Genomic DNA, 13,397 nt, shown 5'->3' with positions numbered 1-13,397 from the left:
AAGACAACTCTGATGACATATCGCGATATTACGATATCCAAAATGTAAGACGACATCTTGTCTCATATCACGATATCGATATAATTTCAATATATTGCCCAGCCCTACATCATGTTTATCATGTATCGGTCTATTTGGCCTCCCAGCAGTGTTTTAAAAGTTGCAACCAGACCAAAATGAGTGGCAGCTGGTGCTGGAGGAGCCCTCAGTCACATGTTTGAAGGTACCGGTACACTTAAGCTGCCTGATCGTGTGGACCTTCAGTTTGATTATATTAGAATTTGTTGTGAAACTTAAACGTGTTCAGACAACGATCAGTTTCAGGACATTGTTTTGGTTTCACAGCCAGCAGATTTACTGTATGATTCAGTCTCACCGCTCTCATTAATCCTGTCGCTAGCATTGCTTAACTGACTATACATAACCTGTGTGGAGAATGACAAAGTTGGCAAAAATCTAGCAAGTTAAAGACCATGTTTTTTTTTTACATGTTCATGAAGACCAATGCATAGTTAAAATGACAGTGGATTTTGGATTTACATTTGTTACGTAGCAAAAAACAAGAAATAGTAACGTTGCTCTGTGTCTGCTGAATGTGTAAATAAGCATTTGTTTGCTAACACAAGTGTTTGCAGCTTGTTTTGGAGTTTGTCTGAACCCAAATGGCAAAACCATCATTGCAGCTTTAACTCAGGACCAAGGACGTCATTAACTCAACTGTGTTGAAGTTCTGTCCTATTTAATTTCCCCCCTACTTTTCATCATGTGATTCTTGTGTATTGTGATGCAAGTGTTGTTAAATAATCCTTTAATTCTTAACAGTGTCGTAACACGGGCAGTGTTTTTTTGCTGGATGTTTTTTGTTTATTTAGCTACACGATGATGAAATTGTAAGATAGGAAGACATGTGTCAAGTTAGAGTAGGAGGCCTGTGTGCAAATGCAGGAGAAACTCAGTGTTGCTCTGTAGTTGCACAGTGAGTCTGCATTATTCTCTGTGACTGAGAAGCTGTGATGCAGTTCATGCTTCTGTAATGCAGAACTTTTCTGCTGTATGAATTATTTTATCAAGTTTAATGCTGGCTTAATTTGCAGTCTGCAGCTACATTAAGAATAAGTAATCCAAAATATAATTAAAAATTATGGGGGGAAAAAAAACAAGATTTGAGTTTGTTGCAAAAGTATAGAGTTGGTACTTAAAGTATGAGCTGTGCTGACAATAATAATCCTATGAAATAGCTCTGCTATTGTATCTATGGATACAGTAGTTAAAGGTTTAGTAGATGTGCATGTGAGTGTGTGTGTGCAGGCCAGCCAGTTTGCATAAGCAGTGGCGTGATGAGTTGTCATCAGTCTTTTAGTATGGCTGCAAAAGAAGCCATACTAAAAGACTGTGTTACCTGTCAGAGCACGCTTGCTCCCTGTTTGCTCATGGCTAAAGCATGACAGAGCTCTCCCTGCTCAGCTCACCTTTCTCCTGAGAAAAGGGCTAGACTGGCTAAGCTAACCCACAATAACAATGATTGGATGACTGTTTCTTGGACACACATTGATTTGAAGCCTTGATTAGTTATATAAATACTTTGCCTATGACATCAGGATGACTCCTCTACATCCTGGATTTGGGCAAATTGTTTTCAAACCTTTCCTTTCTTTCTTTCCAACTAGGAAACATCAGGCGTTTTAGAAAAGTCTCCTTTTTACAACATGCTGGTGGTGGCAAGGGCCACAATGGTGAGTTATGTAATAAAAAGAAGTAACGTAATGACCACAGCAGTTAAGGGAAGGAGGGATATATAGAAATTGTCATATGGGTTTTTGTTGATACCTCAGGATCATTTTCCCTGCGTTTTAATCAGTGCTGAGTACCACTCCCTGTTGCAGAACTGGCATAGCCTCAGTTGGCTTTTAAGGTGGTGCTGCTCCTTTTCTTTTTGTCATTTGTCTTTCTTCGCACGCGCTGACATCACCCGGTAGTTAGATGTACAGCTGAGTTTTTGTGAAGGGTTTGATTAGGACAGTATTTGGTTAATGGGCGCAGCAGGTTTCCTGTTTGTGATTTGGGAGTGTTTGGAGCATGAGACAGAACATGAGTGTGCGCACTTGGTGGAATCGTGCTCTTGTAATGAAAGACGAACATGTGATTTCTCTCTCTCGGAACAGTCCGCAGGGTGTGTATCCAGACGGCCCCGGACAAACTTATTCATCAAGTTTCTTAAATAGGTGTGAGCCAACTCCAGTGAAAGAAACATCCGTAATGGTGTAGCTCAGAGCAGACTGTGCACTTAGTGGGAGAAATGGTGTCATAGCTGGGGAGACGAATGCTGTGAGTCACTGTTGGTGCTCGGTCTTTTACTAGCTGTCCTCATAAATGCTCCTCTTTAGTGAGCAACTTAAAGGCAGCTCATTTGAACATGTGCTCTGAATAACACGCTGACCCATTACGTACCTGTGTTTAGATGAGTTTTAATTCAGATTTGCCTCGTGTGAGCCTCTCTGTTGTTTCACAGAGACAATGCGCTCGTGACCTAAGAATGACTCTTTGCTGAAAGGAGTCGCCTCTCTTGATTTGCCAGGCAAATCTGAGAAATGCGGCTTGTTCATTCTCAGCTCAAGCAGAGAATAAGGGGAACTGTGGTTTGTAATAGGAGCTATTTACAATGACATGCCTGAAAATATCTAGCAGTGCACATTCAGGTTATGGTTTCAAGCCTTTTTACCTCACAGAATGTGTAGAGTTTGTGTCTGTATGAAATTGCCGGTTCCTGACTCGAGGGGGAATGTTTGAAAGCGAGGGGCAGGTCGTAGAGCCGTGCCGCATACCCAGACTGCTCTGATGGATCTAAATGGCGTGTCCTCTGCAGCCCAGGCACCACTGGGGAGGTCAGGGATTGAATTACAGCTCCTATCGATTATTGTTCCCACCACTGCCCTTCAGAGAGGCCAGGACAGGAAATACATCCTCCACCATGTGGGCTCCTGGGAAGAACAGCTCCCCTATACCTGCAGTCAAGATGGCTCGCCGTCAATCACCGCTCCCACTTTGTGAATGGAGCTACTCGCCTCAGCTGTGCGTTTTGAGTTAAGATGATTTGATCAGCGAGCTCTTTGTTTCCAGGAAGTCTGTTATAATGTTGTTAATTTGAACGTCTGAGCGTCAGCTGTGTTGGACAGAAGCTCGTAACTCTAATGTTCCCAGAGAGATGATGTTGTGTGTTATTCCTCTGCATTCTTTAACCAATAAAGCTGGTTTACAGACAACAATGCCTGCTGAGGTCTCTGCATGTTTGTGTGTTAACTGCTCTGCTGATAATGGTGATTAAACGAACTCTGATTCTGTTTTTGAACATAATGTGTACAGATTAAGCTTCCTTCCTTCTGCTTGCCCAGGAGCTTGAGCTTAAAGGCTTTCAGTACACCTAAACAAGCATGCTAGTACCACAGCCAGAAGGCAGTGCACTAGGGAAGGAAACATGTTACCTCTCTTTTTGTTTAATCTGCACACACACAAAAAAAACCCAGAGGGTAAAAATAACAAGTTGTGGTTTTTATGTGAGGTTACATGCTGGACTGTTTCTCAGCCGGGGCTCGGCGACTTCCTTCTGTCTCTGCCGGTTGCCTGGCAACCTCACAGTGACGACAAGACTTCACGTCGGGCAGACACGAGAGTGGTGGTATTGACCTTCTCATCTGACTCCCGTCAAGAAAGTGTAAATAGGCGCACCCATGGCAGCCCGCTGGTTAAGAGGCTGGTTCGATTCCAGCAGCAGACCTTTGCTGCATGACTGACGTTAAATAGAGTCTGTTCAACTTAAAAAGATGTGACTTTTTTTGGTTATTCACCGAGAAAATATAATGTTTAAATGTCTCATAATGATCGTCAAACTGCATTTAATTGTATCCAAAAGGCACCGAAGCAGGACAACAAATAAATTGAAGCAGTATGTAATTATAGCAAAGGCACTGTAACGAATCTGTGCTTGTTTATTCCACAGTGGCAGGCTGCATCAGGGTCGCACCGGCCAGGCCTCGACAAAGCATCTGCTTGTGTTGTGTTTGTTTGCAATGAGCTCTGCCTCGTTTTGCATAACTTGTGTAGCGGAGGGCATGTGACAGTGAGAGAGACCGAGGGCGAGAGAGAGACAGAGAGAGAGAGAGAGAGAGAGAGAGAGAGAGAAATGAAGACTAAATCGACACAAGACAAAGAGCATTTGTCTTTCTTAGCCTTCCCAGCTCTTGTTCCCTCCAAATATTTTGTTAACAAACTTTAATCCTGAGCTCAACTACTAATGACTTGATGGTCATGCAGATCTGTTTTTAAGTCTCGGCAAGGGCAGAAAAAAAGACGACCATCAACAATAATTAAATTATCAGACGAATCGTGTGTGTGTGTGTGTGTGTGTGTGTGTGTGTGTGTGTGTGTGTGTGTGTGTGTGTGTGTGTGTGTGTGTGTGTGTGTGTGTGTGTGTGTGTGTGTGTGTGTGTGTGTGTGTGTGTGTGTGTGTGTGTGTGTGTGTGTGTCACACAAACACAGTCAGCTGTTTTCTCACTAATGCAGTGTGTAGTGAGTTTGTGTATCTTTCTGTGTGTTACTATGCCTGGTAGCTTTTGGACGGAGCAATGATGTAATGCCTATGACCCCATTGGGTGTGAGCGGTTAGTTTTGCAAATAGATGAACTGCGATAGCTATCATTGCGTGATCTGACATTAGAAACTGGTTTGAAGTACTAATAACACAGTGTCATGTGTCCCATAGTTTGGACTGATGAAATATTGTCATATTCTTTCAGAGTGAAGCTAGAGCACAGTGACTTTGTATATGAATAAGAGGAGATGTAGTACATTTAATTTAGGAATAATTTTATTATCTAGGGTCACGGATAGGAGTAGGACTCCTGCTTTTGCCCAACCCCCCCATCCCTCCCTACATTGAGTTCATCCTCCCTTTTTTCTTTCTTTCCTCTATCCTCCCATTCTTTCCTTTCCCTCCTACTGCAGTCAGGGATGACGCATCAGTATTGCCGTGGAGCTTACAGGAAGTGTCGTCTCGATAGGCCAGCGGAGAGGCAGCACAGTAGCAGCTCTGACATGCGTATGCATTACTGAACCACAGCCAGGGAACACTCGCAGCATTTTGATGACATCACCCGCCCCCACACCGTGCTCACGCCCCCCCCCCCCCCCCCCCCTTCTGTTTGCTCTTGAAACGAGCTCTCTCTCTCTGTCTCTCTCTCTCTGTCTCTCTCTCTCTCTCTCACTCAAAGAGAAAAGAGCAGGCATCAGTAAAAGAACTCGGAAGAGGAGGGGCCGCCCGTGAGCGAATGGAGAGGCAGAGAGCTTCGGGGGGAGGCGGAGGGTGGCTGACAGTGCTAGCGGGCTAAGACTGGGCACACACACATACATACTCACACACGCGCATATACACACACACAGGAAGAGAGGAGGAGAGGGAATATTGCCGTGCATTGTTAAGACTTTTTAGCGTGTACTGTTCAGCTGCTTGTTTTCTTCCTACCAGGAGCAAAAGTTCTCACCCGGTTTTGTCCTTCGCCTTTCTGGATTTTTCCGCACTGAAATGGGGATGAGGGACTCTGTGGATTGGCAAGTGGGCAGCAGGCATCGGGGTGGAATACTTCTCTAGCCAGGCAATGCTCTCTCTCCTCTTCTCCCCTGAGCAGTTTCACTCTTCACTGAACTAGGTGGCAGAGGAAACAAACCGGTATAGCACTTCTCTGGTCTCTCTCTTCTCAGCAGCTGCTCGCGGAGTCAGGATGCTGCCTTTTTAACTAGCACCTGTGGAGGGGTATCGCACAGTTCAAGTCAAGGGGAGAGGAGCTGCAAGCTCGAGAGGCGCACAGATTTTTTTTGGGGGTGTTTATATTTTGGAGACGAGTGGAAATGTTTGGGTTTCGTGACATGAAAGTGACAGGAGCTGTGTAAAAAAATATAATACAATATTGTGCCTTCCGGTGAAGCCTAACTTTCGAGAGCCGCCATGCTGAGCCTGCAGGATTCAGTCTTCTTTGAGATCAGCATCAAATCTCTGCTCAAGTCTTGGAGTAGCAGCTGTGAGTACCTCGCCAAGCTCGCACACATGTTTACATACCACCAGACTTATCTGCCACACACACAGTCGGCAGGGGCTGCGCAAGCCACCCTGTACACACTCGCATGCAATCAATGCTTTGAGCTCTCCTATCTCCCTACCTGTATAAGAAAAGTGGTTATTAATGCAGATGTCAGGATGACGGATTATGTTTAGTCCAGGTTTAGCCAGACTTGTTTGATGTGTATGCAGGTGGCAGCGGTTAACCTCTTCCTTCAGCAGAGTCTATCATCCTTCTGCTTGTCCCATAGATAATCTCTCTTTTGACGAGTATCTGCTGATACACAGCACAGATTAGTGGACTCTCAGGCTCTTGATGGTACTTCCTGCTCTCATTCCCCTTCCACTTTTTCTCATTTAACCATCCAAATCTCTCTCTCTCATCTCTTGTTTCCCGCAGCAGCACTCAATGCAATCTTCATCCCTCCTTTTTTTTTCTTTTTTCCTCCTCCCCTCCTACTTTTATAACCCTCTTCTCTCTTCCCTCTGGGACAGCTAATGTTTCCCTACTATTGATCCGTCTCCTGCTTCCCTCCTATTATTAGCTCCCCATACAGCCCATTACATCAGGAATCCGAAAAGGCACCAGCTCTTTATTCCCACTCAAGTCTAGTGATGGAAAACAGCAGTTTGAATAGTCCGGCTGCTGCTGTTGATTCATCACTCCAGTTTTACTGGCATGAATGTTATTAAATTATTGGTTTATATTTCCCGAAACACACATGCAACACTGCGTCTTGTGCAAACTCAACCACACGCATTTTGTCCACGACTTATTTTGGATACAGTTTTAGAGAATAACTTATATTTGCTATGAGTTTCAAATGCAGCAGGGCCGTGTTTGTGTTTACATTCGGATCGCGGCCTTCGTGGTGCCTCACGGTTTGAAGTGTTTGATCAATCTCGCTTTCCACGCAGCTGTTTTGACTGCACGGAGAACAGCACATAGCCTACAATACATAGATTTGCTGTGATTGCAGAACCACAGCCACGCAGTGAGCCATTCCTGTCCGAAAGAGGAATGTTTGGTGCACCCTTTTTATGAGGGATCACCCACCGGTCATTCCTCACCTGAGTTGGAGCTGTTTGGGTTAAAATTAAAAGGGAATTTATATTTTTTTGGTGGGGCTAGTTCCCTTTTTTGTGACCACAAGATGAAGTAGGTGTTGGCAAAATCTGTCACAGTATGTACATTTTATGTCACAATATCAATAAATGTTGTTATATAGTGACTTTTCTGGCACATTAAACAAGTAAAGATACTTTATTACATTTATTTAAAAAGCCATAATGATTGAAAAATCCAGTACTGACATAAACCATTTGCTATAAGTAGTGTCGTCACAGTCATCATCATTTCGTCCTATTCAAGGCCTAAGTGAGAGGAGGGTTGTCAGTTCAGACCAGACTGACTGATCGTATCTTTTGTATTATAGATGCTAATGAGAACTTCACATTAGCTTTCCCTTCTGTTTGACTCTCATACTCTCCCTCTCCCTCTCCCTCTCTCACGCACATACTGATAGTGGCGGGGAACATATTCTACAAGTTTGTTCTAGATAGGGAAGTTTTGAAGTTTGGTCAAGATATACTTCACCATGTTTGGAATTTGATTTGGGAGCAATCAGCAGACCTGTGCTGATCAGAGATTTAATTTGGTCCTAAACTATTTAATTATTTATACACACGTGTCTGTTCTCTGTCTGTTCTGAGAGAAGTGGATTAATGTCAGAGTCGATGTCTTTTCCTGTATGGAAAGATTTTTATCATCCATATTGATGAATCAAAAATGGGTCCCTGATGTAATTGTAGGTAGGTGTGGTTGGCAATAGGATGATATAGACCAAAAGGTGCTAGATTTATCATCCCATACAGATGGTGATTCATGGTTTATGGATGTAATTATCTCATATTATCTTTGGTTTCACACAGCAGGCCAACGTGCATCAAATAAAAAAAACGACTTTTGGAGAAATGACTAAGTAATCGAGTGGAGGCGCTACATCACGCAGCCAGTCATTCAAAGAGTAAGAAGAGTGTCATCAGCATACTAGGAAATGTTGCTTTTCATGATATGAGCTGTAGTAGCATCTAGTGGTGTGGATTGATCTCTGGGATCCAATCTTTTAAGAAAGACTTGATGAGGTTTAGTATTGTGCCAGTCACTCCATCAGTTTTCTAAAGTCTAGCAGCGGACAGTTCGATAGTATACATTAACATACCATAGATAACTCAATGATGAACTGAGATGTCAGGATCATCATTTTGTGCGATCCCAGACAGGTCCAGTGTCACATAATTCTAATCATCATATATGTGAAGCATTGCATGATATAGCAGTGATGTAAGCGGCCTACATTTCTGTGAATTCTAAATGTATTTGTTCCAGTGTGGGGATTTTTGTGGAAAATATTTAGGTCATTTTGTGTTTAACACATTTGAATAGAATGAGGAAGGATGAGTATAGCACACTGCCTAGGAAATGGTTAGTAATGTCAGACGTAACCTCAGATAGAGCAGCTGTCTGTATGAGATTTGTCATCGGACGGTTAAAACCACACATAGGCTCAACAGATTGATGATCTCAGATGCACATTTAGGGTTGTCAGTGTTGTCAGTAGGATAAAGCATTATGGATTATGGAGATGATGGAGCATTTGTGTGTACCGTGAATTTACCAGCAGTTGAATTGTGTCAAAGAAAAATAAGGCAAATTCACTGCAAGACTTGATAAAGAGAAGATTGAGGGCTTTTGGCACTTGAAGAATATTTAGCACATTAACTGTGGCACATAATATGTGAACAGTGTAATATTTGGTTAAAACTTTAAAAAGAAAACACAAATTTCTTTTTTTTAGCTCAGTAGTTAGAAACTGCCACCACAGAAACCTCAAAAATGTGTCTGGTTTTAAACTTTTCTCTCGCTGTCTCTACATTTCCTTACACAATCCAAAAATATGCAGCTTTGGCAAATAAGAAACACGAATAGCTCATAGGTGTGAAAAATGAGCGTGAATGTATTTGTCTGTATTTAGCTCAGTGATAGACTGCTGCCCTGAGTCCACCCTGCTCCTCATTCAGTGTGCTCTGAAAGAGTTTCAACCCTCACGACCCTAAACAGGATATGGGATTTACAAAATAGTGAACAATACTGTAACAGCGATGTATTTACAATATTTAATAATGAAACATAGCAACCATTGTTTTGAACTTCTCAAATATTGCCCCCCTCCCTAAAAACAAGGAGGACCTGCATGCATTCCAGGACACTTTTTATTATCTCCCTCATGGCAAGAATAACTCAAATTATGTAATATATAAACATAATTGCACTCTGTATCCCTAAAACAAACTTATAGTTACCACTCAGAAGGGCCTATGCACATCATTACTGTTAATTAACCTTCCCAACGCCCAGTTTTAAATCTCGGATTACTTTTATCTTTCCAAACACTGTTTTAAGTCAGCATGAGCACAGAGTATTAAAGGTTTCCTGTTTGCTTAGCAGTAAAATGTTCACCTGTTAAGTAAATCACTTTCTTTAAATTGCCCTGCTTTGTAATGACTGTCCCCCTCTCTCCCCCTCTTCCCTGTCCCGTATCCTCTGCTGTTTGCCAGTTCTTGGTTGGGCCTCTCAAACAAAGAGAGCCTAATTTCAGAAACCCTTTCCACGCTGTCCCACTACAACTTCTATACACATACTCTCTCCTTGTTAGCGTTTAGTTAATGTTAATTAATGTTAATAGTTGTTTTCTTTATCCTGACATATATAAAGCATATATAAGACATGTCAAGTTAGAACACGAGTCATACTTTGGCACTTTTACTGTTAAATCAATATTTGATTCACCCAGTAAACATGTTGGTTTCTCAATCTTTTCCCATTTTGTGCTGATATCTCGTCAGCTTTGGGTAACACATTGATTTTTATTTGGTATCTTTTAAGGTGGGAGCGCTAATGGTGAAGAGTAAACCAGTAGTAACTCGTCAGAGTCTGTGCATGTTGAGACACAATAGCACAGTTGGCACTGCCACACCACATAAACATTGCCGGTGACTCTTTTGTCTCGCTCTTAAAAAAAAAAAATTAAAAAAAGAAAAAGAAAGTGGACGTACTCACGGCCCTGCATTCCAACTGTATGTGTATTTGTGCTGTTATTTCTCGTTGTCCTGACAGGGGAAGTGAGCAGGCGTTTTATTGAAACTGTGACAAGGTGGAGTCGCTGCTCTAATAGTTGTATAATCCTGCGGGGTGCTGTGTTTCTCAAGTTTAGCCACGGAGCTCTGGCAGAGTGGAACGTGTTGGCCTCTCACAACAAAACATGATGAGCATTTTTTTTTATACAGCAGTCAAGCAGCAGCTTATCACGTCTTTCTATCAGAACTGTAGTTGAAGTGCTGTCCACCTTTTTAGTCCAAGATGTTCTGAATCATTTAGATACCACTGGTACCACTGCGGCTGAGGTAGACCACAGATAAACTGTATTTTAGCAGATGACTTGAGGTATATAAGAAGGAGGAAAAACTCTTGAGCTACTGGTAAATCAGAAACCAGTAAACCAAGGCATATTTTAGTGATGAGAAACCCGTTTTTTTCCATTTTGAATATTTCGAGTACAGCACTGACGACATCCAACAGTTGAGCTGACAGCGAAATAACACTGCATTTATGAGGTAACGCATAATCTTCCCAGTCAAAAGGATTGTACTGGAAATACTTGAAAGGCAAACCTTTCTCTTTCTCTTTTTTTTTTTTTTTTTTTTTACACGTTATTTGCAAAGCATGCTTGAACTTTAGTATTTAGATTGGACTTGAAAAGGAACATGGCCTCAGGGTGACGAGTGACTCACTGGAGTCTTAGTCGGTACACTTCCCAGCTTAATAAAAGTGAGATGTTTGTAAGCAACCTTGCACTATTTTTTTCTTCTTCTCATAGTTGGCTAAGTTTTGTGCAATGGGGTCAGCTTTGCAAGGGAATTGTAGTTTGGCATGCCACAAATGACTGGCATGTCCTAGGGAGAAAGAGAGAGGGGGAGGAAGGGAGGGAGGGAAGGTCGGTGCAGAGTCTTGGCCCAGAAAAGGATGCCTGGCATTTTTTTTTTTTTCTCATTTTGTTGTTAACTGGAAAATTACAGTGTTGGGGTATTCATTTGTGTTAACCAGTCAACAATCCAGCTGGCCCCAGGGTTGGGTAGAAAAAGAAGGGGGGGAGGTTAAAGGACCTGGCACTGATTGGATATCGGGAGCTGGCTATGTGACATCATCGGTGGTGAGGTGGGGGGTGGGGGGTGTTGTTGGTGAAGCACAGTAAACAAAGAGGGAAATGCTTGAAAGGCTCTCTGTGCTGCTGGACAACATGAGCACAACACAGCCAACACTTATCACACTGCTCCTGCCTCTGCCCCACTTCAGTGTGCCCTATAAAAAATATTATGATACGTTTATGATTAATTTAATGAGAAGCAATCAACTTCAGTTTGTTTTGGATTGTCTTTTTCTACATTTTTCACATGTATACTTTCAAATTGAGTTAGTTTTTAAGGGGGTGTTGGTGTTGTGATAAGTAAGTGGTTACACATTTTATAGGCCAAAATAGTCCCTGTAACTTAACCTGGTCAGATAAAATATTGACACTTTAGGAATACTATATAAAGTTTCTGTTTTGGTGCATGAGTTTAAGTCTGCTGTATTCTCTGGTAAATCTGACAAGTAAACAAAGCAATTGTTTTTAAAGCACCCCCGTGATGAACCGGTCTCTGCTCCCTGAACTCAGTTACAGCTGCAGGCAAAAAGCATTTCAGTCCACAGTCAACCTTTAAGTGTAACTGTCACCTCTGCGTGTTGTTGCTGTGACAGCATAATTGTGTTTAATAGACCTCGCTTTTATTCGTATTCACCCTATTCACCTGGTTTCATTTACCGATTCATCCAGTACCATGTAAAAGAAAATGCAGTTTTCTGCTCATTAATTGAAATATTTAGTTTGAAAAGATTAGAAAAGATGTGACTAAAAAACTGCATTTCTCATTGAATTCCTGCAATTTCTACAAGAAAAACATTGCTTGATAAGTGAAATCTCATCTCTTGATGTTTTGGTTGGGAGTATCCAAGTAGTCTGTTTTATACCAGACAGTAAGTGATTCATCATATAGAGGCTTCTTGATTAGCAAGTAGATTAAGTGAAAAATATTTAGAATTTTTGTCAGATAAAAAATCTTTCATGGACTAGGTGTGAATGTTTTTTGCCCTCAGCTGAAAAAAAAACTATGCTGTACTGCAGCTCAGCTCCTCAATGGTATTCAGACTCTTCAGTATGCACGAGTGTTTCTGTGACAACCAGGAAGAAACAGAACAAGGCTTTTCCTGGGAGGGAATGAGGTAAAGGGTCAATTTACTACTGATTGTCTACTTGGCTGGACTGGAACCATTGTGGATCATACTGGAAGTTCTGTCCCGGCTGTAGCATAAATCTCAAGGGCACCATTATATGTTATGAAGCCTTTGAATAGATACAATATGAAGTTGGCCGTCTGAGCATGAAACCAGACGAGCATTGTGTGATGTAATACAGTTTTTGTGATGCATTCAATTGATAAATAGCGGAGATGGTACTTAAGTGCTTTTCCAGGTAATTGTGTTGTGTATGTGTGTGTGTGCATGCCGCAGTCCGGTAAACCTCAGATGATTTAGCAGTTACATGGGAATGCGAGTGAATAAGGCACAATGAGCTTCACTCTTCTTGGAGAATCACAGCAATGTCGACACTTGACTCGCATTAAAACTTTCACACACTTTCATTTAGCAGGGAAGAGTAAACTCCTGCTTCTGTTTGGCCAGGAAACCATAAACACTGGGCTCGTAAATGTTGCACATTTGATTTAGTAATTAGACTACACGGCCAAAGATAAAGAGGCAGCCTAACTAAATATGGAGACGCCTGAAGATGACACCCATACGGACATGAGTTCAGCCTCTAGGCCATCTCCACCGAACACCCAAAACTAAACCCTTTATGATTTGCTTATACTATTTGAATAGAATGACCAAATGATCTGTGCGGCAGGCAAATGTGCAGAGAGCTCCGGGTTCTCCTTACTGACCCTACATGAATGAGTTTCAGGAAGCCAGTCTTAAATAGTGCGATATCCAGAGATTTTTTTTTTTTTTTTTAGTCCTTTTTTTTTTTCAAAGTTGCTGCACACATTGATTAATTAAATATTCCTTCAGTTTTTGGTGTTTGGAAAAGTTTGATTCAACTGGCTCCATATGATGGTTGTAGGAAAAGTCGGC

At 41.9% G+C, this 13,397-nt stretch overlaps 1 protein-coding gene across 13 annotated transcripts in view; it reads left to right on the top strand.

The window, feature by feature from the left end:
* Positions 1-13,397, top strand: part of fryl (furry homolog, like) — a 66,910-nt gene that overhangs the window by 12,779 nt on the left and 40,734 nt on the right. For 2 of the 13 annotated variants that reach the window (XM_062423904.1, XM_062423903.1), the window contains exon 1: positions 5,345-6,068. The exons of 10 other annotated variants lie outside the window; for them this stretch is intronic. In XM_062423904.1, coding sequence (XP_062279888.1) covers positions 5,996-6,068 — 73 coding nt within the window. In that variant the 5' untranslated portion in view covers positions 5,345-5,995. Of the gene's footprint in view, positions 1-5,344; positions 6,069-13,397 lie in introns of those variants that run through there. One more of the 13 variants, XM_062423908.1, reaches the window with a different exon arrangement.

The sequence above is a fragment of the Scomber scombrus genome, chromosome 8, assembly GCF_963691925.1.
Source record: "Scomber scombrus chromosome 8, fScoSco1.1, whole genome shotgun sequence".
Classification (NCBI taxonomy): domain Eukaryota; kingdom Metazoa; phylum Chordata; class Actinopteri; order Scombriformes; family Scombridae; genus Scomber; species Scomber scombrus.
The sequence above is the reverse complement of the archived record's forward strand: the minus strand, read 5'-3'. Positions and strand labels throughout refer to the sequence as shown.